The 27,560-nt window shown below is 35.1% G+C and overlaps 1 protein-coding gene across 1 annotated transcript in view; it reads right to left on the minus strand.

The window, feature by feature from the left end:
* GUCY1A2 (guanylate cyclase 1 soluble subunit alpha 2) overlaps nucleotides 1-27,560 on the minus strand; it is a 268,832-nt gene that overhangs the window by 60,181 nt on the left and 181,091 nt on the right. The window contains exon 6 of the mRNA XM_046686272.1: nucleotides 12,339-12,482. Within this exon, the coding sequence (XP_046542228.1) occupies nucleotides 12,339-12,482 (144 nt within the window). The remainder of the gene's footprint in view (nucleotides 1-12,338; nucleotides 12,483-27,560) is intronic.

Below are 27,560 nucleotides of genomic sequence, written 5' to 3' on the forward strand. Positions count from 1 at the left end.
TATTGTAAATATAAAAGTGAATTTGGATAACTTAATATACAAAAGGATCAACTGATACCATTTGAAAAATAATATGTCCTAAAGAACAATATTTCTTTTGGATTCTCTAGTATGGTTTTTAAATCTCTGTTTTCCTGGTTTTGGATTATCATATTGCCACAAAGAGGAGATCATATCTTCTATTTTTTTATAAGAAGCTAATATTACAAAAGCTTACATTTCAATGTTATTCCCAACTTAATTTTTTCTTCAGAGATTTTGAAATTTTATAGAACTACCAATTTTCAGCTCTTTATATTAAGTGCAGACAAAATTATCTCATTATTTCAACATCTCCATGTAAAGCTATAGTCAATAGAGTTTGCCTCAAATTAGACGTCTTCAAGTCTGCACTGCTATTACATCTGAACGTTTCTTTCTTAAGGAAGAGAGAAGAGCAATAATTTTTTCAAGGAAGATTAAAGTTGTTAGCTTTGTCATAAGATTAAAGTCATGTTATAATTATATTGTGGGAGGCAGTGTAGGGTAATGGTTAAGAGCATGAGCTTTGAAGTCAAACAGATTTAAATTCCAATTCTGAATCTATAATTAGTCTTATTTATCTAATTACCCTTATTCGACAATAAGTCCCTTAACCTCTCTGAGTCTTGGTTTTTCTCCTTTGTAAATAAGGATAATAACATCTAGTTCATGGTCCATGACTGTTGTAAGACTTACATGATCATATGCAATACATATGTATTTCACAAATATGCTGAACATATACACATATATATAATTGTAAATAAATTACACACATATATGTGTGCACATGATATACATGTGTATGGAGATAAATATATATATAAAGAGAGAAAGAGAAAGAAAGAGAGAGAGAAGCCTGGCACATAGTCAGTACTCGGTGAGAGGAAACTCTTGTTAAGTATCTGGGTAACAGAATTCTACCTGGGCATTCTAGTGAGGTATTGGCCAGTTTGGTACAAGAGCAGATCATAGATTTTTTTCAAGCAGATATATCCGTGTTCAAATTTAGTTTGACAATTGATTAGCTCCATGATCTTGGCCATATTATGTAAACTTCTGAATCTCAAATTCTTTAAATGTAAAATAAAATTAATGAAAATTACTTTGTAAAGTTTTGGGTGTGGGAGAATTAAAAGAGATAAAATGTATAAAACACCTAGCACAAGTCTGACATAGAAGAAGTACAATATATATTATTTTTTCCATGATCTTACACATGTTCTTTAACCCCTCAATGTCTTACGTCGTCTTCTTCTTTTGTTTTTTTGCTGAGGAAGATTAGGCCTGAGCTAACATCTGTTGCCAATCTTCCTCTTTTTTTTGCTTGAGGAAGATTAGCCCAGAGCTAATATCTGTGCCAATCTTCCTCTATTTTATATGTGGGTTGCCTGCCACAGCATGGCTGATGAGTGGTGTAGGTCTGCGCCTGGGATCCAAACACGTGAACCTGGACCACCAAAGCAGAGCATGCCAAACTTAACCACTCAGCCATGGGGCTGGCCTCAATAATGTCTTACTTTTTATCTTTAAATATATAAAAACTGCATATATGTCCTTCGTAGGGTTGTTAAGTAGATTAAGTGAGATGATACATAAACAATCAAACCAACCAGTAACACAGTTGGTTTTCAGTGTCTTTCAACTCCTCTTCCCTAGATGTGTACAAAATCTACAAAGACACCAAAATAACGTAAGTCTTAATGTACAACAACAATATCTTGAATATTCTTTCTAAGAAGAATTTAAAGTCTTTGCCAAATGTTTCCAAAATCTAACAAAAATATCTCAATATTAAGATGGAAACAGTATTGAGAGAAATCCAAGTGTCTGTTTCCACTTGCTGGCCAAGTTAGTCATTGTATAGGTGTTGGTTCAATAGACTGCAATTTCTAGAAGGGTCAGGGCCGTATCAGGTTTGCTCACCCTTACATCTTTAGTGCCTAGCCAATTGTCTAGAAAATAGTTAAGTATTCAAAAACATTTGTTGAACAAATGAGTCAAAGTCACTCCTAGCAAGGCTCCAGCCAGGCTCATGCAGAATCAGGCTTCATCCAAGTTGACAGAGCAGACTGCCTCCAGAATAAAAACCTTTCATCCTGTGGGACACTCAGTGCATAGTCCAGGCCTACATTCCTACTGACCTGCTGATTGCATGGTCATTTGACCATCAGAATTACTGTTTCTTCAACTTCAACCGGTCTCCTACTAGGAACTATTTGCATGTATTTTGGTCAGTGTTGTCAAAATTACCATATTTCCCCAAAGAGTGAGATCTGAATTAATGCAGTTTTACTAAATTTATTTTTTTATGGTTGACTTAACCTTTGAAGGAACATATTAAAGGCAAGTGATAAAGCAGGATAATTTCTTAGAATTGAATCTACATGTAAATTTGATCTTGTAACATTTGTACACAAGGTGACAATTCCTGATGGAGCAGGAAGCATTGCAAATGTGCAGAAATCAATTCAACCATTAGGAAAAAGCAAGAGTTGCTAGGAAACCACATTCCAAATAAGGAGTATTGTAGTGGTGACCCAGACAATTACCATATGCCTGACATGACATCAACACAGAGTTTAACAAATTTTTAAAAGCACTCGTGACAATAAATTGTTCGTAATACATTGCAACCCAAGTGATTAAAAACTTACCTTTAAATGACTGAAAACTCAATGGTAGGAACAGGAAAATACAAAATTAAAGTGAGTTAATAACAATGGAAGATGCTTCCTAGGGCTTACCAAGTCTCTCCCGTATATTTAGGATGCATGTACATCTTTGGTACACTGTATCTCCTATCTTCACTTAATTCAATGAAGTCCATTCAATTTTAAAAATATCTACTTTTCAAGTGTGTATATTCTATGTGTTTGTATATTCATAGGGAAAAAAAAGCCTTTAAGAAACACAACAAAATGTAAAACGTGATTATGTTTGGTTGGCAAATTATAGGTGATTTTGACTATCTTCTGTGTGCCACTTTTCAGGGGTCATTATGCTTTTCATAACTTCAGAAAACTAAGAAAGTTCCCTTGAAATAATTATAAACTTTTACTTGGAGCTAGATATGAGATTTCAAGACAGAATAACAAACCACAAACATGAAACCTAACTAACAGTGTGGCTAGCATGCAGATAGCACTTTAGTGTCTTACATATTATTCTATCTTGTTATTTTCAGGCCATTTTTTGGTATTATAAGATTCAAGCTGCTAATATTAGCATATATGCATACAACAATTAGCCTTAAAAGAGATTAAGTTAAACTGGCAGTAAAAACAAAAAAAGAAACAAAAAACTCTCTTGTGCAATAATGCCAGAGAAAGAGAACATTTCTATAAGATAATGGGCTAATCTACCCCCAGAATGGGTTGGTAAAGTCACATCTTAATGTCTCTTTAGGAGCAAGAATTGGCACACAGATTCTCGTTCTTTACATAAAACTCATAAACAGAAGCATGACTACCTAACTGCTTGGAGGCATCACACTTCTAAAGCTCAGCACACAAGAATCAAATAAAAATGAATGCCTTTGCTAATAAAATATTTTATCCTCTTCTTAGGACACTGTACAAGTATTCCTGGGAGGGACACTGTCTGGAGACAAGCTAAAATAAATGAAATAGATTATAACTTCTTTAGGAGTATTTACTCTATAGTGATATTATTTAACAGAATAACTTTATAAAATATTTAAACCATGTCTCCACGAAAGAATGCATTTCTATTCTGAAAATGTGGAAGTGAGAAGACTGCTGCAGAAAATCAAACTGAGAAATTTTGTATTTTATACGCACAGTTTCATGCAAATCAATTGAGCTTTTTATGTCATTGCTTGGTTTTGTTTTTTTCCTTTCACTAACTTATTATTACTATTTTTTTCATGTAGTAAAAATATACAAATACCTTTACAAAAGGGCTTTTTGGAAAATCTGTTCAACAAATATCCTAACAAAACTCTTCGGCAAGACCAGCACTTATAGAAATGTGTGCCTGATAAACTATTTTTTCATAGACTGAAAATATGATTAAAAGCCTGTGACTACATTATATTAGAATCAGTCAAAAGTAAAGATAAAAGCTAAAACAAATTAGCAATGGAATTCTATCTTATTGACGTACACATTGCATACGTAATATTGTGTATTAAATCACTAAGCCAACATCTTACAGAGGGATTGTAAGGTATTAAGGGTGCTCTGTCTATTAAAGCTCAGCACTACAGTATAATGTCAGAAGAATAATTCTAAGATTAAAACAAATATTTTGTTCAATATAAAAACAGTTAATTAGAACATGATACAATCTTTAAATTCAAAGACTCCCCTGTGAAAAAATGTAGATACAACATTTTTAAATATATAGTTTCTGCATTACAATCCACAATAAATAATAAACAAAGGGAAAATAGAGAAAAAACAGTGGAGTAAGATGGCTAATGGATGCCCCCACTCAATCTGGTGGATAATCGCAATTTTCAAAATAATGATGGAATAACACCCATTCTCCTCCCACACACACATAACTGAACCTATCTCTCTTACTTTCTCATTTAAAAAATTAATCATTTTGGATGGAATACCTCTAAAATAGATTATTTCTTTCCATTCTCTTAAAGAGGACATCTAATATAAATTTAAATTTTCTTGGAGACTAAAGCCATGAAAAGTCTAATTTATTAGATAGTGGGATACTCAAAGCAACAGAAAAAGTTTGAAAATATGAAATTTATTTAACATGCTTTTATTTAATAAGCTATAGAGTGTAGTAACTAGGAGCTCTGGTTAACTATTTTTTAACTCTTCTTTTCTTCACTTATAAAATGGAACTAATAGCAATATTTCCTTCAAAGAATTATTGTGAGATTTAAAAGAGTTATTACATGGAAAGCACTTGGAACATTGAATGCCTGGCATACCATTAAGTGCTTCAATAGATATTATTTATTGTTATTCTGCAGTAGGTAGTTTAAATACAGCTAGATGCTTTTGTTTTGTCTATTTAAAGATAATTTCATCTGTGACGGGTTAAAAATAGGTATGTAGATTAGTGGGGATGAATCAGTATTAGTAAGATAACACTCATAAAAAATATACATCACTTTGAACTTCCATTTCTAGTAAGAGCAACCCTCTGCAGCTCAGCTCACAAGGCAATGAAAAGGTATCGCACCAAGATATGGGGGGAGACGAACCTGAGGAGAGGTGAGCACTAAATTTGAGCGTGTTTTCCTGCTATGGGCTCCTTCCGACTTCAGGACTGACTGAAGAGGTTGAGAAACTGAGTACTTTTGATGACCTTACAGGACTACAGGGACAAAAACTGGAGTCCAAAGATTGTCAAGGAGGAGACCTTAGTAAACTCTGAGGTGAGACCCTAACAGGCAACCCCACAGGTATAAGGGCAATACCAAAGCTATTAGGGTGAGTGAGAAGTAAGCTGGCTCTCGCAGAGACTGAAGCCCAGCGTTAACTCCTCTGATCCTTGCTGGCCAGCGCTGCCAGCAATTCTGCCCACCTGAAGCACACACAAAATTCACTACAGGAGGGTAACATCTTTCTAGGTCTCAAATTATTTCTATAATTTTTTATACACCGTCTCCAGTGCTCAAACAAAAAATAAAAATTAGGCACACAGGAGACAAGTAACATGACTAAAAATTAAGTGAAAGAACAAACAACGTAATAGACCACAGGTGCTCTAGAGAATGGATATCAAGCAGAGCTAAAATTAACTATGGCTGAGTATTCAAGGAAATAAATAGGAACAATATGAAAAATATCAGAAAAATGGAAACTCAAAAAACTATAAACTGCTATAATCAATATTAAGCATTAAGTGGTTGAGTTTTACAAATGATTTTTATAACCAATTGAGGGGAGTATTAGTGAGTTAGAAGCAAGATCTGAAGCAAGTATGCAGACTCAAGCTCTGATAATTAAATCGAAATGAACTACAGAAGAGAATCCGTTATAACCTTATCTACTGGCAAACTCTCAGTGAAAAAACACTTTAAACATATTCTCTTTTAAAAACATAAACACATTTCTAGTACCAAATAAATTCACTAAACAGAAGAGATCTATCTGAAAACATATTTAGCCATAAATTTTACCAGTAATATATAGTATTTTCCTATATGATTGCTACAACAAAACAATCATTTACTAAAACTGCCAATATGCTCATTTTCTACAAGATTAAAAGTAAATTCAGGGGCTGGCCTGGTGGCATAGCGGTTAAGTTCATGGGCTCCACTTCAGTGGCCCAGGGTTCACCAATTCAGATCCCGGGCATGGACCTATGGACCACTTATCAAACCATGCTGTGGCAGGCATCCCACATATAAAATAGACGAAGATGGGCACAGATGTTAGCTCAGGGCTAATCTTCCTCAGCAAAAAGAGGAGGATTGATGGCAGATGCTAGCTCATGGGTAATCTTCCTCAAAAAGAAAAAAAGTAAATTTAAATGTGTCCATTGGATACACAGAGGAAGTGAGGATAACTGGGCTCAGTATCTTAATAATGAGTTCATAGACTGCCTATGTAGTTCTGTCTGACCCCTTAGTTCTTTCTCCTTAGATATAGATTCTAGAGGCAGCACATTTCAAATAAGTACATGCGCTTCAGGATGAAAAGTACTAATTAGAATTTTATAAATAAACAATTATCAAATAATCACAGGGAATTAATCAAGTTATCAAATAATTATTTTCTTTGTTTCTAAATACAATCTTGGGCTGTAATCTCATGGGGTTAATTAAATATCACAATATTTGTGAAGAGCAAATCCCTCTAAATATTAAATAATGACATCAAGTTACAACTATTTAAAAATTAATTGGAGAATAATTATTTCACAATCTCAAAAACTCCTGTAAGCTCATTAGAAGACTAAGTTGAAGCTTAAGGAGCTAGAATTTAGTGTATTACAGTCCATGTAAATTGTACACATTAATATTCCGGCCTTTGGAGTAGGCAGTTAGATGAAATTCAAGGCATTTCCTTGATTTGCAATTGATATTGCTAAACACGTTAGTATTACAACATGATTACACATTGTTTTTTCACTCTATTTCACAATCTCCGTATAATTGCCTCATTATATGAAATGTACTGTTCTCTGAACTAATGAAGAGAATTTGAATTTGTATGCGTATGTGATGAAATTCAATGAAAATATTTTTTAAAAACTGAAATCCAGAAGTAAAACTTCCATATTTGGACACACGACTCAATCTTCTTCAAAAGCCTTAAATCATGAAAATGCTACTTGTCTTTCTAATATATCTTTAATCACATTCTCTAATTAGTCCTCAACTCAGCTTCTTTTTCCCTACCAACACTTTTTTAAAAAGAATAAATCACAGGCAGTAATAAACATTTTGTTATTTTAATCAAACAGTGGTTAAACTATTAGTAAAAGTTAGCCTTTCAGCACTAAAAACTATTCAAAATACTTTGGTAAGATCAGATTCACAAGATTAAAGAACAACAAAAAATTACACAATTTTCTAGTGAAGTCACAATATAGCTAGCTCAAACAAACGGGAGTGAATATAAATCTGATTTTACTTTTCTTCGATTGTTCATTGTTTAAGATAAGAAAATTAGATTTCCTCAAGGGAGGGGAAAAAACCCAGAATAGGCATAATGCTGGTATTTTCATATATTCAGCCAGTAGAATAAACATCATATTGATAAAGCATAAAAAAATTCTAATCATTATTTTTAAAAGCCGTCTTAATTAAAGTCACCTTTGACTGATTTTTCAGAATTTATTGTATAAGTGGGCCATATTTGTGTATGCTTTGTAGACATAGTCTAGAACCAGCCTCTGAGTTTCATTAGAGTACTTACAGAAAAATAATTAGCTTGAGTATTATAAAATGAATAAGGGAAAAGCAATATTCTCTGGCTATTTTTAAAATTAAAAAAAATCAATCCAGGCAATTCTACAGTTAATTATTCAAGGGCATTACTAATCATTTGCGAGCAATTATAATTGATACTTCAGGTTCCTATCTCTCATCGTGACAGGTGCCTCAAAGGTTCATACAGTCATATTAAAAATTATCAATTTACTTTTCAAAATTTGAGAGGTTTGGGGAGTTTTCTTTTGGTTTGAGCTACTGCAGGACATTTGATCCTGTTCAAAACATACATAATACATTTGGTCCATGCCAAAATGTCCTTGACATTTGGGCCTATCTAAAAGATCCATGAGCATATTTGGTCCATGCTAAAAGGTTTGGACAGGACCAAATATCAAAAACCTTTTGGTGTGGATCAAATACGTTTTGGACAGGACCAAATGGTCCTACAGATATCAAAAACCTTTTGGCTGGACTCACGTTTCCATGGATATTTTACACAGGACTAAATGTGATCAGATATCAACGACCTTCTGTTGTGGACCAAATGTCGTATGGTCATTTTTCACAGGACCAAATATCAAGGACATTTAGGCATGTACCAAATGTCTTATGGATGTTTTGGATGACCAAATGTCTGAGAATCATTTTAAGTAATTATTGCAACTCAAATAGCTTAAATTTTAAATAGTCTAAAAACTTAGTTTGAAGGAAACAATCAACAGATCGCATATCAACTCTACTGCAACACCCAAGCATTTTTAATAAAAGATTCTTTCAATATGTTTAGAAATGTTCCCATGGCACCAAGTTAGAAAACAACTCAAAATCAAATTAATATGCCAAAAAACAATCCCAAACCATGAAAATAATATAAAGTAGTAATGAAGCTAAAATTATTAAGGTGGTTTTATTATTTTTAATTCTCTTTCTGCATTCTTATTAAATCTTTATGAACATTTCCTCTTCTGATTTAATAAAACTATCTGATTCATAAGACAGAGCTAATGTTATATTCCACAAATGAAAATACGGATGAGCACACTGTAAAACACAATTCCCCAGCTTGATTCTATGGTAGTTTGTTGGCTTTAACAATGCTGAATCAGTACAGACAATATATTTCCTATAAAAGAAAATCCAACATAGAAAAATAATCCCAAATGATAAGACTGCCCAACTGGTAGTCTTGAAAATTTAAGAACTGATATAAATTCAATCTGGAATGTGACTGTTTGCAGTTTGCAGCAGATCTGAGACAGTATTCCTTTGTTTGTTTATTTTTCCTGGCAATGGTAGAAGTGTCATTCATATGCTTAAGTAACTGGATAATTATGTCCTGAGGGGACTTAAATCAGAGTTTTTTTTAATGCTCCATGCTTTCCTATTTTCGCCACTGGTGGAAGCGGTTAGAAATCTCTTTCTTTTTCCACTTTTTTAAAATCGTCAAATATAAACCATGTGTATACATGAAAGAGTAGTAATAAAATGAATAATTTTGCACTATCACTCCTAAGTTCACTTTCTCTATTGCATGCTCCCCTTTCCGATCTTCTTCTTTCTTTCCCTTGGAGTTAAGCACCAACACGAATTTGCGTTAGTCATTCCCACTCTTTCCTTTACACTTTTTCCATCAATGCAGGTATTTTTAAATAGCATATGTTTTCAATTTCCCCGGTTTTAAAATTTAATTAAATAGAATAATAATACAGTATTCTTCTATGACTTGCTTCTTTTCCAAATATTGTGTTTTTGATGTTCATCCATGTTGATGTCAGTAGCTGAAGTCATTCATTTTCCCAACTGTATAGTATACCAAAGTATAAATATATCACAGTTTATACATTCTATTAGATACAGATTTATTTCCAGTTTAAGGCTATCATGAAATTATTGCTGTGAGTAATCTTGTGTGTGACTTCTGCTACACATGCACAAGTATTTCCCCAGTGCAAACATCTAGGAGAGGGATTGGTGGCTTGTAGGAAAGGCACAAATTAAACTTTACTACTTAAGATAAAGTAAATTTTACTCCCACTCCCATTTGTACTCCCAGCAGCTGTGTGTGATATTTCCTGCTGCTCCAGATCCTCACCAATAGTAGCACTGTAAAGTTTTCAAAGCTGTGCCAAACTATTAGGTGGAAATGCTATATCATAGTGTTATTCATATATACTTATCTGATTACTGATGAGATTAACAAAGATACTCTTATTGGTTAAATGTGTTGCAAAAAATTCTCTAGTTTCTGGTTGTCTTTTTATTGTCTTTAGGTGTTCTTTGATAAACAGGAAGGTTTTACTTTTAATGTAATAAAATGATTAGCAGACATTTGGTCCTTTCCAAAACGTCCATAAAACACTGGGTCCACACCAAAGATCCTTGATGTCTGGCCCTATCCAAAACATCCATGAGCATATTTGGCCTATGCCAAATGGTTTTGGACAAGATCAAATAATAAGGACCTTTTGGTGTGGCCCCAATGTCTCCAAGGACGCGTTGGATAGGACCAAATATGACCAGATATCAAAGACCTTTTGGTGTAAACCAAGTGTCTTATGGACCAAATGTCTCAAAGATGTTTTGGATAGGATCAAATGTCCTGCAAGGAATTAAATTTATACATATTTTCTTTTATGATTTGAAATTTTTTGACCTGACTAGTTTACAAAAAATTCTTCCCTGCTCTAAGTCAAAAATTCCTAATTATCAATCGATAATTTTACAGTATGGACTTTCACGTTTAACCCACCTGGAATTTATTTAAGAGAAGACTCATGAAATAGAGATCCACTTTTAATTTTTTTTTTACCAAATAGATAACCAATTGTCCCCAAACCAGTTATTGAACTGCTCCATCCTTTCCCCCACTGAGCAACGTCACCTTTGTCATTTATCAAGTCCTCTTTTTCTCTGAAGTACTGCAGTCTCATTGAGATATGCTTAGTTTTGGATTCCTATGATTTACTTTCTGTAGAATTCTTCAGGATTAATGTGTCTAAGAACTGATTAATGTCTTTTAATAGTTCCAGAAAAAAATTCCCTTTTTTGCATTTCCTCTATTATCTCCATTTGGAGACCTAATTGAACATATATTACATCTTCCCACTCTCTCCTCCATGTCTGCTTCATTTTACATTTTACATTCTCTTACTCATATTTCTGCATTTTTAATTTTGTGGACTTAATTATGGATAATTTCTATAATTCTAAATTCCCATGCACTAATTTTTGCTTCAGCTGTGTCTAATCTGCTTTCAAACTTATCCACTGATCTTTTCTTTTTTTAAGTATTATGTTGATTGCTTTGAGGTTCTCTGTTTTGTTTTGTTTTTTTTTCAAATCTACTCTTCCCACCTCACATTTTTAAGCTTCTCTTTCTATCTGTGCAAATTCTTTGAGGATGGGATTGAAGTTGACTTCCTCCAGGAAGGAATAGTATTTCCTGGATTTCTACTAAGAGTAATGACAGAGTACTTGAGTTAAATTCACCACTTAAGTTTTGTTCAGTCAACATACATAATGTGATTGGTACATTTCTCCCTTTCCAATGAGTTCAATGATGTGCTTAACAGTATTAAAAAATATTTTAAAAATATTTAACAGTGTATTTTAATAATTGTAATCAGAAGGGTCACTCAAGTTATCTAATTTGCCATAATGTCACAACTAGGAATGTATTTCGAGGCTTTTTTTTTTTCTGTATTTTTTAAACCCATAGTTGGTGAGCTGTTACAAGAGCGCTACTTAAATTCAAGATTAATTCTCCAAATACAAGATTCCAGGTTTATAAGAATTCATAGTAAAAACACATCTGGGATCCATTGGGTTTTGGCAAAACCACAGCTAGGTGACCTAATCCATTTCCAGAGGTAAATTCCGGGTTGCAGAGAGTCATGAGTACCAAAAAGAGTAAAACACACCAGGAACTACATTTTCTACCATTTTTAAAGTTTCCTCAGTTATTGGGCTCCAACTTTTAAGCTCTGCCCCATAAAAAATTGCAGAAGTCACCCTGGGGCCTGAGGCAAAGAACATCTGTATACCACACACAGAAAGTTGTCCAGGTCTTCCATTTTCTTGCTTCTTTGCTGCTTCCTTTTTGGATCATCTCTCAGACTCTGATTTTCACCATCATCCTTGCTTGTATTTGGTGACTTAGTCACTGACAGCAAGTTCTTTCCCTTAGTCTAATCCTTTAGCTCTTTCTTTTCTCCATGGTAATTTGCCTTCCACATACCTTTTCTTATTTTAGACCACATTCCATTTGTTCTTTTCCTGGATCTAGGAGTCACTTCTAGTAATTCTTTGTCCTCCTCGAGCACCCAACTTGTCTAGATCTACAAGTTGCAGTAAATAGGATCCAGAAGGAAATTTCTTGCTCCCTTCAATTAAAGATGCCTTACTACTACTCAAACTAGCTTTTGAGGGGTACCTGAATTGGTCTTCCATCAGGTGTCAGCACCTCCTCTGAAAGTTCCATCATCTTCAGGGCCATCAGAGCAATGGGTTTCGCATGGCAGAGGCTTTTTCTGTGGAGTCCTGCAGCAACACAGTATGCATCACCTATTGTTTCCACCTGCAGCAATCAGACAAACCAAATGCAAACATATGATAATGAGCCAGAATAAAAATGATTAGTTATCTGCAATCACAAATGTTGCTGAAAAACATGTCAGCAAAACATCGATAAATTAAGCAATTAGACAACTGAGTGTAATCACAGCAGAGTTTGCAAACAGCCTCAGTCAAATACTGACATCTCACTCCAGGGCTGTTCATCAACATTATCACCGTAGATGATCGCTGAAATTGGAAACAACTGGAATATAAAATAGTTATCCCTCACAAAAATAGAATTGTCCGTATTTTTGCCTGGAAAATTTCCAAATAATGACGTTTATGAAGCCACCCTCGTGTCTCCTTCAAACCTGCAAGCAGACCTTCACTGGAAAGTAATTTTCCCGCCTTTCCACTACTACACATTTTTTATACAGCTGTAATTTGTTAACCAAGTCTACTCTTACTTACTCTTAATAATTATACTACCTGACATTTCTTGAATTCCTACTCCATACCATTAATTGTGTCAACCACTTTACACACATTATCTCATTTCATCTTCACAAATATCCTAAATGAAAGAAACTAGTATTGGTAATTTTTGAGACATGAGAAGTTGGCAGAAATCCATCCATAATTCTACAATTAAAGAATTAATAGGCACCGTTGGAGTCTTTCCAGACCCTGTTCTAATTCTATTGTCAGCATCCCTTCTGAGTGGCCATTGCTTTTGTTAAATATTTACTCTAGGTTAAAATCCTGAAATTTCAAAAGCATGAAACATGGAATAAAAGTTAGGCACAATTTATTTTCAGAGGAAATTTCTCTAATTATTCAAAGTAGATATGGTGGTAAAATCCTCAATAGTGCTAATGTTTTAATTAGAGCAAAGTGATGAAATAATTGTATTAAATGCCCAATTCCAATATCACCTTATTCTGTGAAGCCCTCCATAGTCCTTCCATTAGTTCTAGAACTAATATTTTCTACACCTCTCTGCTATAGCTTTCATCATAGGCTATAATCAATATGTATCTATGTATAATCAATACATAGCCTCAGCTACGACATGAACTCTTTAAGAATGGGACCATGTCTTTTTCATCTCTATATTCATAGTGCTTATCATAGTATCTAAATACAGCTATTTAATAAATATTTACAAATGAATAAATTAATTAATTAACCATGTTTACCATGATTACAGCAGTCATTTGAATCATTTGCTCATTTTCACCACTCATTTTATGAGCATCAGTATATTTGTATGGCATGTAGATCTGTGTAGGAGAAAATTGCCCCTAAATGACTGAAAATGCTTCTATCATAAATATGTCAAGAATTATAATTACTTAAGTCAGTTAAGATTTAATAGCAATAATTAAATGTCATGTGAATACATTTTAACACTAGAGTATTAAAAACATGTAATGCATTAAATTCTGTGAGCATTAATTTAGGGAATACGATGAAAACACTTAAGAAGCTCATGGGACTAGGAATGCCAAAATTATCACTTTATCAGAATCTGATCAGGAAAAATGCATCAAAAATGATTCAAATACCTTCACATCTATCATGAAGTTCAAAATTTTCACTTTAAGACCTGTTTTCTAATGCCAAAAATGGAAATAAAATCATATAATAAAGACAGAAAGACAGTGCGATGTCAGTTGGTAAAGGTTTTAGTTCAAAGACTAAAATATACTCCCTCTAAAGAATTCCCACTGAGGAAGACATCCAGCAAATAATAAACAGCTAAAATGTGGCCATTTACCATTTTCTCCCTAAAAACACAATGCTATTTGTGAATCCTCACATTTATCTCATTCTTTTGTATTTCTACACAATCTGAAAATCTAGAATGCTATTAGCTATGTACTTTGAAACTCACTTCTGACTTTCAGATACCAGAACACATAGGCAGTAAATTATTTACATAAAGTGAATTGCTTTACAGTCACTCTGAACATGCATGTTCCAGGAACGTAATCTCTTCTTGAAATCTCTATCATCCTCCTCCTCATCATCAGCATTATCTCCATTGTCTTTTCAGCAAAAATTTATTGGGTTCCAATAAATTAAACGCGTATTTCTAAAATTTCTACCACAAGAATATTTGAAGATATTACATGTTGCTCTTTCTCCTTAAGAGTGTATAATGTAATAGCATGGAGAAGATGGACAAATATGTTACCAACTGATGTAAGACATAAATCGAATGAAGTGCAAGGCAAACATGTGTACAAATATAACAAATTCACATTAAAATCCATACATGATCACATAAGACTTTTATAGTTTCCAAATATTTGAAGTAGGTTAGCTATCAGAAATAATAGGATCAAGAACTAGGCAAGAAATAAGCATCAAAAAACCATGACCTATATGAAGATGTGGAATGCACATATGATTCATAAACACGCCATATACAGAAAAAATTAAAAGATGTTTCCATTATGCTGAGCTAGACTATGCTGCAGTAACAATATAGGCTCCAAATCTTAATCTCTTACAATAACAAAGGTTTATTTCTCATTCATGCTACATATTTATGTGAGTTAAGGAATTGAGGTAGAGGGGAGAAACACTGTGCCACGTCTCTTCACTCTAGGAACTAAGCTAATAGAACCTCCTCTCCTGGAGCTGGTGGCCATGGCAAAGGAAAAGAGGCTCTGACCAACTGTGCCCTAGCTCTTAAAGCTTTCTTCCAGATGTGACATGTATAGCTTCTTCCCAAGATTCATTCACCAAAGCAAGTCACATGGCCATGCTTAACGTAAAGGGGATGGGAAAATGCAACCAAACTTGTGTCCAGAGAAGAGCCAGAAAAACATGGTGAATAGGATTAATGTGTACATGAGTGAATAGGTAATTGCTTAGAAATTTTCAAATACCCAGTTGTAAAGTGCATGTAATAAATGTATGTGATGCTTTTCTTTCCTTGCAGACAAATTCAGTATCTTAACGTGAAAATCTTGACAGAAATACTACCACCTTAGAAATGCAGTTTTCCATTTAAGCTCCATTCTCCTTTCTTCTCCCATCAACTAAGTCACGTCTATACAAGTTTAGCAGAACTAAATATATGTGGAAATTTTAGTGGATTCTCTTCAAAAGAATGTCAGTTTTGCTTCACAAGGAGTAGAGAAAGGAAAAGCATTACGTATCAATTACAGTTGCTCCTGAGGTTGCTCCCTTGAGTTAAACCAAAGTTAAACATTGTAAACGTACTACCAAAAGAAAAAAACTGTACAAAATGTTGACAATGTTCTGGATTCCTTTATTATTGCTTCAGTGTTTTTTTTTTTAATACACACCATCTAAAATAGTGTATCTCATTTATTTTCAGCATCTCCAACCTGTTCTTGAACGACACTAGATAAGAATAAAGATGTCTAAACTAAGTATGGAGATGGAAAGGATTGTGCTTATGCAAATGTCTGAAAAAACGTACATCTTTTTCTGAACATAGAAGAGGAGGCTTAAGTACTAAAAATATTACATACAACTGCTGTCTCACATATTATTATAGCTGATTTTATCAAACTTTAAGAATTCACCTCTCCTGGTATACCTTCTTTTTGACACTTTATAATCAAAATCTTCACATTATTCCAGAAGTAAAAGTGGTGTAAGTAAACTTCTTAGAGCTGTGCATTCATTCATGCTATGTAGATGAAGGCAGCGCAGTCTTCAGCATAATTTTCTTGGCTTAGACAAAGTGATGGCCATGACCTCAAAAGCTACATTCTTCAAGTTGAGAACACTAATGGTCAAGAGGAGCCAAGGTGCAGAGACCAGCACATACACATCACTGTTGGCCAAGCACAGGTCCAACAATCGATGGCAGGTAATATGGAGTGGGGACAATTTCCAAAGGTAGGCGTTAACCATACTAGTACCCAAATGACTTGAGTATCTCTACGGGCCGCTCTGCTGAATTAGTTTGGCTTCCTTTCACACAGCAAGTAGTATTGTAGGAGTTGGGCCACAGATCACCTTAAATAACAGCAATCTTGTCAGATTGTGGGAGGCTGTATTCTGAGGACCAGGTGAAAAAGCTACAGGTGATGTTCTGCTCCTGCAGATAAAGGACTTGGGGCATGGGATCCTGGTCATATGTTTAGAATGGAAAGAAAGGCCACTTGTCCAGAAGATCTGACCTCATATTCTTTAATGATCACCTTGTTTCTACAGTAGGAGTTTGTTCAAAAGAAGACCTTGAACATGAGCCTGTCCTGGGATGTCTAAACTCTTACTCCTAATTGATATGAACCCCAGAAAATCTGCGTTGTGGACCTTAGGCATATCTGTTAGGTGGGGCTGTTCTAAAAGGTGGTGTCCCAGAAGATGGGTTTATTTTAGTTGATGAATTTTGTGCCCTCACACAAGCACCACTGCATTTGCCCAAACTTGGCTCCAGCTGGAGGAAGGCCCTGTCAGCCTGAGCATTCACTGCCTCTAACTCCAGTCTCAAGAAAGTCTTTGAAGAGATCACATTCAGGGGCCAAGGTCTTGCTACCTCCTTCCCTTCTATCACTTTATTTTCCTTTACCAGCTCCTCTTTTCTCCCTATGGACATCACTTCATCACCTCATCACCTCTTCCTCTACATTCTTCTCCTTCACTTTTTCCTTCTTCAATATTTCTGTCTTTCCACCTGCTTTTCATCCATCACTTCCTTGACTTTCCTCATCTCTTCTGCTGCCATTGAGAAGATGGCACACTCTTCAGTTGTCACCTTTTTAGCCAAACCCCCACAACCAGCTATTGCCTGAGACCTCTACCCCGCTGTGAACTAGATCTCTGTAGAGCATTCTACACAACACTAACAGGATTTGGTGAAGGGCATACTTTCTGAAAGCAGTAACAAAGGTGCAAGAGAAAATTGAGGCATCACAGGTCATGGCAGGCAGGATGGGATAGCCTGGATATTACCATATCCCTGCCACCCCAACTCTAAAGGAGGGGGCACCCCTGGTCCCAGTTGCTGGGACTGTACAGAACTGTAACTGAAACTGAGCAAGAAGAAGCCCCACCTCCCACAGGGGGCCAAGAAGCAGCCTCTGCCTCCTTGGCAGCTGGCATATGCATATTCATTTTAATCAGACACTATATTGGGAATCCGCCTCAACATTTTTATTCTCCTCATATAAAATATGATTACCAAAAAGCAAAATTATTATTAAGCTGTCCTTTTTAGCTTTTGTAAATAATCTTGTAGTCATTCAATATTAGCATCTTCATTATAGGGTCCTAATTTATGATGCTAAAGGTTGATAGTCTGGAAATAATTTTGATATATTAATGAGGTTAATGTTGCAAAGGCTAAAGCTCTGCACTTGTCCTCCTTGTGAAGTCATGAGTAATAAGACTAACGTGTGATGAGTCATTAAAGTAACTTCATGAAACTTCTAACTTTCTATGGGTGTTAGCCCTTGTCATACAAAGAGCTGAAAGTCCTCCACTGGCATTGTCAGTAACCCAGACTGGCACCTCAGAGAGAAGAGTCTCTGTACACAAGCTCCACTCCTTGCCCAGTCTCAGGAAAATAAAAGGTCACCTGCTCCCAAAGCCCACTGTCATTTTTATATGTAGACAGCTATTTTTCCCAGGGTAGCTTTAAATTCATAACTGGATCATTCTCAGAGAACCTGATTCAGAGGATAGACTGAAAACAGGCTTAGTTACTTTTTCTAAAGGCCCTGAAAATCTCATGAATGCATTCATTATTTTGAAAGGAGAAATCTCAAAAAGAGAAGAAGAAAAACTATTTTCACCTCACTGAGTTTACAGTGTTTAGAGAACATTCCAAACAAAACTGCAAACTAGGCAAAGTCTATCTCAGGACTGAGCTCTCACTTTTTTCAAGTTTTCTTTCCCTACTTCTGGGTCTGTAACTCTTTTACATACATATCCAGCGAACAAATTTCTATCTCTATCACAATATGTACCATGTTGAGGGGTGGAGTTTGTATACGTGTGTTTGTGTGTTTATACTCTCCCCCTGCTAGATATTTATTTAACTTTATATGCCTGGACCCTATCACAGTATCAAGATGCTCAGTAAGAGTTTTATTAACTGCTTTAAATTGTGTCCAGTTTCTAAATTTAGGGGTTGGAATTGTCCCCTAAGCAAGTTTTTCAAATGCAAAACTCAGGAGCACTTGCATAAGAATCACCCAGAGGGTACTTGTTAAAAATTAGATCCCCAGGTCCCACCTACATCTACTAAATCAATATCTAGGCATAAGACCCAGCTATCTGCATTTTCACATGCTCCCTGGTGTATTTTATGACTCTCAAAGTTTGAAGACTCCTGGTATGTGATGTGAGTCAAAAATACTACAATATCCACCCAGATACTCACCTTCTTTTCAAGAGCCAAAGAACTTTCAGAAAGGAGAAAAGCACTCCCACCCTGAACCCCAGCCATTCCCATATATTCCTTCTCTCTCTTCCACCCTAACCATAAGGGCAATAAACTTCTCCAGACATTTCTTCATTTGTCAGAACTTTAGACTACAACTCCTAGGCCAGACACACGCACGCAAACACACATACACACACACTGACGCACCCCAAATGCTGAGATCATCTGGCACAGTAGGTATTCAGTGATCCAAAGAAAGCTTATTGAGTTCAGTTAAATACATCCATGTGCATTGTGCATACTGGTTTAGCAACTGAAATGGAAACAAGTTTAACTAAGGATTTACTGATAAAGCTATTTCAAAAAATCCTTTCATTTTTAAAAAACCTAATTACAATCATTTTGGTTGATGTTTCTGACCCAAATACTACTTCTTTTAAGGATGTCTCTATAGTGCTTAGCTGATACAGCATTGGAAAGGAGGTCATGGATATAAATAGAACAGTGATTTGGCCTGGGACTCCCAAATGAGGGAGAATGGATTCCAAATGACTTCCTATCAAAGAAACTCTTCTGATAAAACTCTCAATAGATCTATCAATGTAAATTCCAGTTCCTGCCCAGGAATTTCAGTCATGTGGAGAATACTGTTGCTGGGCCCCAGGTTGTCTATCATAAAGATTATTGAATACTGAGGCATGTTAGCAAAGAAAAATATATTGAAATAGTCAAAATTTCTTTCTAGATCCTCAAGTTAGATGTGGGCAACTGACAATTTCTTTCTGCTGTATGGTAGTCAGTCCTGTAAGATCTTCAATAATAGAGCTCCAGTTTCCCACTTTCATTTACCATTATCACTCTAATTTAATCCACATTCCAATCAAAACGAATAAGTCAATGTTCTTTGAAAACTTTCTGCACCTCCCACCATGATGTTTATACTCAGTTATTGCTCTACCTAGAATCCATCCATTCATTCTTTACAAAATAATTATTGTTTATTATTTTCAAGAAAAGTTTTCCAGAGATTCCTGACTTACCAGTGCTTTAAACATGTCCCCAGAGAATGGTGAGTGTCTGATATATTTTTTGTAAACATATAATAAGTGCCAAATAACATTAATTGACGTCACAAAAGTGAATTGTTTCAAGACTTACTATAAAGCTACAGAATCAAGACAGTGTGGTAACGGCAAAAGAATGGACAAATAGATCAGAGAACAGAACAGAGATCCCAGAAATAGACCCCCACATATATATAGTCAACTGATCTTTGACAAAGGAGTAAAGGCAATACAATAGAACAAGAATAGTCTTTCCAACAAATGGTGCTGGAACGACTGGACATCCACATGCAAAGAAAAAAATGGATCGAGACATAGACCTTACAGCCTTCACAAAAATTAACTCAAAATGGATCACACATCTAAATATAAAATAGAAAACTATAAAATGGCTAAAAGATAACATAGGACAAAACCTACATGACCTTGGCTACAGCAAGGCCTTTTTAGATACAATACCAAAGACAGAATCTATGAAAGAAAGAATTGATAAACTGCACTTCATTAAAATTAAAAACTTCTGCTCTGTGAAAGGCAATATTAAGAGAATTAGAAGACAAGCCACAGACTGGGAGTAAATATTTTAAAAAGACATATCTGTTAAAGGACTGTTATTCAAAATGTTTAAAGAACTTTTAAAACTCAACAGTAAGAAAACAAACAATCCAATTAAAAAATGGGCCAAAGACGTTACTAGACACTTCACTAAAGAAGACATACAGATCGCAAACAAGCAAATGAAAAAATGCTACACATCATATGTCATCAGGGGAATGCAAATTAAAATAACAATGAGATACCACTACACATCTACTAAAATGACCAAAATCCAGAACACCAACAACACCAAATGCTGGTGAGGATGATGTGCAAAGCAGGAACTCTCTTTATTGCTGGTAGGAATGCAAAATAGCACAGATTCTTTGAAAGACATTTAAGTTGTTTCTTTCACAGCTAAACATACTCTTGTCACATGATCAATCCAGCAACTGTGCTGCTTGGAGTTGAAAACTTATGTCCACATAAAACCTACACACAGATGTTTATAGCAGCTTTATTCATAATTGTCAAAACTTGGAAACAACCAAGATGTCCTTCAGTAAATGAATGGACAAATAAATTGTAGTGCATCCAGACAAAGGAATACAATTCAGCCCTAAAAACAAATGAGCTAACAAGCCACAACAAAACATGGAAACTTAAATGCTTATTACCAAGTGAAAGAAATCAGTGTGAAAAGGCTACATACTGTATGATTCCAACTATATGACATATAGAGCTAAAAGACAGCACCATAGAGACAACAAAAAGACCAGTGGTTGCCAGTGATTAGTGGAGGAGGGGGGTGAATAGGTGGAGCACAGTAGATTTTTAGGTCAGTGAAAATACTCTGTATGCTATTATAGCGATGATAGATGTCATTATACATTTGCCCAAACATTTGCACAATACAACAGTGAAGCTTAAGGTAAACTATGGACTTTTGGTGATTATGATGTGTCATGTAGGCTCATCCTTGGTAAAAATGAACCATTCTGATGAGTGATGTTGATAATGGGGAAGGCTATGGGGACAGGGGGTATATGGGAAATCTCTGTACCTTCCTCTCAATTTTATTTTAAACCTAAAACTACTCTAAAAAAATAGACTTTTTTTAAAAAAAGAGGAAAGTGCAAGTGAATTAGCAAACCAAGTGGATATATTTCATTAAGAATTTGTTTTTAGGGGTAGAGGGGCACCTTTGTATGGTGACAGATAAAAACCAGACTGTTGGTGGTGAACATGATGCAGTCTATAGAGAAATTGATTATAATAATGTACAGGTGAAATTTACACAATGTTAGAAGCCAATATGACCTCAACAAAATAATTTTTTAAAAGAAATATACAAAAAATAATTGGTTTTTTAAAGGAAGATAATCTAACTTCCATAAGGCTTACTAGACTCAGATATCTATGGAATTACTATCTTTTATCCTCCCAGATTAAGCGTAGTTTTAGAAAATACACCTTCCCCAACCCCTCTTTCATGAGTCAAATTTGTCACATGTTTCCAGGTCCATTTTTCATGCTATCTCTTTTCTGAAAGTATCCCCAATCCTTCAGTAGGATGGCATCTTTGCTTCTTTTAGAACCACCAATAAAATTTGGCTTCTACATCTCTTATACTGCAGTCATTTGTATTTATACTTTCTCTACTATCATCCTGTCTAGACTGCTGTCATTTAACTTGAAGGCAAGGACAACGTCTTACTTATCTTTTTAAGTCCTGCAGGGGCTAGCACAGTATACACTTAGAGAATTATGACTAAGTCGAATTGTATTATAAACATCTCTATCAAGAGCTAGGTCAATTAGATAATGTGTAAATTACCTTTCAAAACCCAAATCATCGCTATGTGACTCTAAAATGTCTATTCAATCAACTCAGGTTGAACCTACATAATGCCAAAATAAGAATATATTCAGGTGGTCAGGTGATATGCACGAATGATGGAATGGAAGTATTTCCATTAAGTAGACAAAATTGATCACTTCCCTCAGGGTACCAAAATTTAAACAAGCCTCTTTTCCCTATCTTGCGAGCCCAGGTAGTTCTACCACCATCTCTCATCTGACTTCTGGCAATAATAGCCTTATGTTCTACTTTTGTCCACTAACCACCCTCCTCAAATCTATACCCCACACTATTGTTAAAGTGATTTTTATAAAGCAAATCTACTTGTGTCACTCCTCTATTCAAAATTATTTAATGACTTCACTTTCCTTTTATGATTAAGACCAAAATCCGTGAAATGGCTAAAATATCTATAGTTTCTAGCTCCTACCTCTCTCCGTATCTTTATCTTATCTTACCTTTTCCCATTCTCCAAGTTTCACCACACTGATGTTCATTTAGTTGTTACAATTTCAACATGTTCCTTTCTGACTCAGAGCCTTATATATCCTGATCCCGCTGCTTGGAATCCTCTCCTCTTAATATCTCCTCTACCTGGTTAACTCCTACTCATCCTTTAGATCTCAATTCAGAAGTCACCTCCTTAGGGGTGTCCTCATGGACTCCTAGACTAAACCAAATGTCTCTATTATATGATCTCATAACACCACATAACTTTTCTTAGTCATTCTTATTGAGGTTTATAATTACAGATTTTTGTGAGTGTTGATTAATTGCCATCTTCCTCATTAGACTGTAAACTCCATGAAGGCAGACGTCTTGTCTACTTTACTCACTATGTGGTGTGGTGCCTGACACATGGTAAGTGCTCAAGAAACATTTCTTCAAGGTATAAATGGAAGAAAGTGGTCAGCGAAGTTGTGGACCTACTTAAAATCACGTAGTCTTGAGACCTCCCAGAGCAGCCTTCTGGGATGGAAAAAGTCTGAGCAATGCAAAACCCACCACCTTTTAACTTTGTGACCTCAAAGAGGTTGTTTAACCTTTTTAAGTTTCATTTTCTTCTTCTGTGAAAGGGAAATAATATCTATTTTACAAGGTTGCTGAAAAGATTAAATGAGATAACTTTATACCTTGCTAGCTATAATCACAATTTTAATTAACTATTAATTAGCTGTGTAATTATTTGTTTAATGTCTATTCTCAATGCTCAATTATAAGCACCTAAGAATATGAACCATGCCTGTCTTATTTGCCATTATGCCCCAAAGCCTAACTTAGTACTTAGAACACAGTAGGTGATCAATAATTATTTGTTGAAGACAAAATAAACCAATAAACATATGTAAAGAATTTAGCATGGTACCCAGCACATATTAGGCATTCAACAAATATCAGTCTCTGCTATAGATTGAATTCACATGTAGAAACTTAATTCCCAATGTGATGGCATATGGATGCGGAAACTTGGGAGGTGATTAAGACACAAGGGCAGAGGCCTGATGAATGAGATTAATGTCCTTATAAAAGAGAACCCAGAGAGCTCCCTTGTCCTTTCTACCATGTGAGGACATGGCAAGAAGACAGCTATCTAAGAACCAGGAAGTGGGCCTTCACTAGACACTAAATCTGCCAATACCTTGATCTTGGATTTCCCAGCTTCTAGAACTGTGAGAAATGAATTTTTGTTGTTTGTAAGCCTCCCAATCTATGGTATTTTTGTTATAGCATACTGGATGGACCAAGACAATCTCCTTCCCTCCCTTCATTGCACATTCCCCAAGATACTCTCTCTGGCCTTGGTCTTCTTTCATATGAGTGACTCCAGATGGAGTCAACTGCTTGTACTGTTCATTAATTCACAATCTATTTTCCACAAATATTGTTATTATTTAGAATTGTGAATAGCAAAAATTCCCAACAATAATTTGCTGAGCATGTTTCATACGTAAACTGCAACAAAAAATGTGAGACCAATACTATCGTTCCCATTTTATAGAAGCAGAAGCACAAATTGGTTATGTGACTTACTCAATTAAGTGACAAAGACAACTAAATTCAGGTTTCAGGCTTGATATCCAATATCCTTTCCCCTACACTTAACTCTCATTGCACCATCATAAGCAACTTCAACAGTCCTCATCTGACCTTTCCCTGACAGTCAAAGGACCTTCCTTTATCCAAGGGCTGAAATATGCCCTATCGTTTATGAGGCAATGATAATTAGTAATGGAATTTAGTAAGTGGAAAGGGATATGCAAAGTTTTCTTTTTATGACAGTAGAGAAAATCTATACAATATCAAACTTTGACTATCAAAGGAAAATATGAAATTAAAAAATATTGCTTTGGACTATCTTAAGAACAGCATTATCTTAATATGCAGCTTTCATAAATTCCAACAAATGGGCACACACACACACACAGAACTGGATCAGTAGTCTATCAAGAATTTTGCTTCAGCTGATTTGTTACAGTTTTCCAGCTTATTCAAAGCCATGTTGACCATTTCAAAGGTAGAAAAATGCATCAAAATGTAAAAAGATTTACAATCATTTTAATTTGAATTTAAGATAACAAAGTTAAATTCTCATTGTTCCACTTTAAAAGATGTTTACAAAAATAAAAAAAAAAAATCATTCTAAACTTCCCATATGTGAATAACCTATTTATAGGGAGTCAGCAGGGTTGATGTGCACTTTAGGAATATTTTCCTAGCCAACCACATACAGTTTCAACATTGAGCATGGAGAATCAGGATCTCATAGAATCAAGGGACCTTTTGAGAATGCCTTTTACCTGTCCCATCAAAAGATTGTAGCTAGTGTTTGAATCACTCCAGTGAGCAGAGTATATGACTTTAGCCAATCTATCTCTTTGTTGGGAACACTGACTTTCACAAGGATCTTCTACTGGGCTGAAATTATTCTTTTAACTTCTGCATAAAGATCCTCTCTAGCTTCCTGGAGCCAAAGAGAACAAGACTTTATGAACTCCAACACATATTAAAAAACAGTGCAGACTTGTTGAATTCCTTAAAAAAGAAGACCTAGTTATATTTTTCACTCTAGGCTAAAATTCAAATTGCAATTTAAAAATCAAACTCATTCTCCAACTATTATGTCAAGGGCCTCACGTTCATAACAAAAGTCTTTGGCTTTTAGCTCTTTTCACCATCTGAACAGTCCTGTGACATACCATTGTTCTCATTTTAAAGACATGAAATTTGCCTGGTGATTGTCAAAGTTACTGGATAGAGGATACCAATTTATGAAATATATATATATAAATGCTAGAACAATCTTTGGTCCTAGTTCTGCATTTAACTAATTAGGAACACTATCTATCTGATAGATGAATGATTTCAACCATTGTTTTTAAAATATGAGCTTTTAGCTGAATTAGAACTAAATTCAAATGGCGTCTGTGTCACATACTAAACTCATCTTCAAAAGTGACCTATCCCACAGGGTTCTTCTAGAAAGTAAAATATCACAGTTAAGGCATCGAGCACTGTGTCTGGCACACAGTTTGAATTTAGCAAATGTGTATTTCATCCTTTTAGTTCCATTTTGCTTTAAAGAATTTGCACTTTAAGTGGTAAATAGTGAGAGAATTATGTACAGCATTTCTGCTACACAACAGCATTAATTAAAGGTTTGGTGAAAAAGGTAACAGAAATAACCCAATTCAATAAGGTTTGCAGATTGCATTGAGGCTATCCTGTCAGTCAGGTGAAAGGTAGCTGTCCTGTCTGGAAGATCAATTTCCATTTTAGTAAACTTATCCAATCCCCAGGCACAATGAACCTTGATGGGAGCATAACTGACATATTCACATTTTAAAGTTTGCCAGAAATCCTCAGCTAAATGACCTCAGGGCAACAGAAATGATTATTTAATGACAATAATTCCTTATGAAGAAAATTTGAAATTTTTAAGGGAATTTTTTAACAAATATATTGGAGCAAGTAACTAGCTAGGTAGTAAAACTTAAAAGTGCAAAATGTATACAAACTAAAAATGCTAGTTTCTCACATTATTCTGATAAAGGTGCTAGTAACAAGGGCAAACATGCAGTTTGAGCTTAGAACTTAACTTCTTTACAGTTTATGGATACACAAAAGAGAGACATTGTGCAATGACATAAACTCCATAAAGGCTAGTAAAAAATCTTTCACTTGCATCATGAGGTAACATTTATCCCCATAGATAAAGGAAATTCTAACAGCATGGGCCTCATAGACGAAGAAAACTTGCTAGAGTTTCCAGACTGTTTTTAGAATTGAAATACATTTCCTTGGTGTCTTATTCCACTCAAGCTGCTATAACAAAATGCCATAGACCAGGTGGCTTAAAAAATAGGAATTTCTTTCTCACAGTTTTGGAGGCTGGGAAATCCAAGATCAAGGTTCCGAGCGATTCAGATCACCAGTGAAGACTCCCTTCCGGGCTTGCAAATGACCACCTTCTCCCTGAGTCCTCACATGGCAGAAAGACAGAACTCTGGTCTCTTCCTCTGTTTATAAGGATGCTGACCCCATGATGAAGCCCCTTCCTCAAAATCTCATCTAAACCTAATTACCCTTCCCAAGGCCTCACCTACAAATGCCATCACCCCGGGCGCTAGGGCTTCAACAAATGAATTTTCAGAGGACACAAACATTTAGTCCACAACACTTGGTATTACCAAAAAAAAAATCAATCTTTTAGCAGTTGCCACCACTCTTTAGAAAACTGAAAATCAATAGGGATAAAAACAACAACCCCAGAACACTTCGTTTGATGAATTCAGTAAGGCACTTCATCAATTTTGGTTTCTGCTTGGCAATACAAATTATCTTAGCCTTCTAACCGTTTCAGAATTTGCCACAACACTAAAGGAAAATAATTCAACTGTCATATTAAAATGTAAAAAAATAAATGTTTTAGGTTCAGTTTCATAGTGTTGGTCATTGACATTGCACAAGTCAATATTACTTGGAGAAACAGTCATCTTCATCAATTCCATATTGTAACTCAGCCTATTCAGATAAAGAAGATCTATGAAGACAAACTATGGACTCATCTTCCAGAATAAGAATCCATGAGGACCCAGGGAAGATGATACAAATAATGCATTTCAGGCAGTTGTCTTTCTTGCCCCTTGGTTTTTTCCCTCTCTCTCCTTCCCCTTCTGTAGCAGGAATGCAATGTGATTCTAATAATCTGAAAGAATGAACCCAAGCAAACATGCATTTTATCTATTTCTAATAAGC

This window comes from Equus quagga, chromosome 14, assembly GCF_021613505.1.
Source record: "Equus quagga isolate Etosha38 chromosome 14, UCLA_HA_Equagga_1.0, whole genome shotgun sequence".
Taxonomy (NCBI): domain Eukaryota; kingdom Metazoa; phylum Chordata; class Mammalia; order Perissodactyla; family Equidae; genus Equus; species Equus quagga.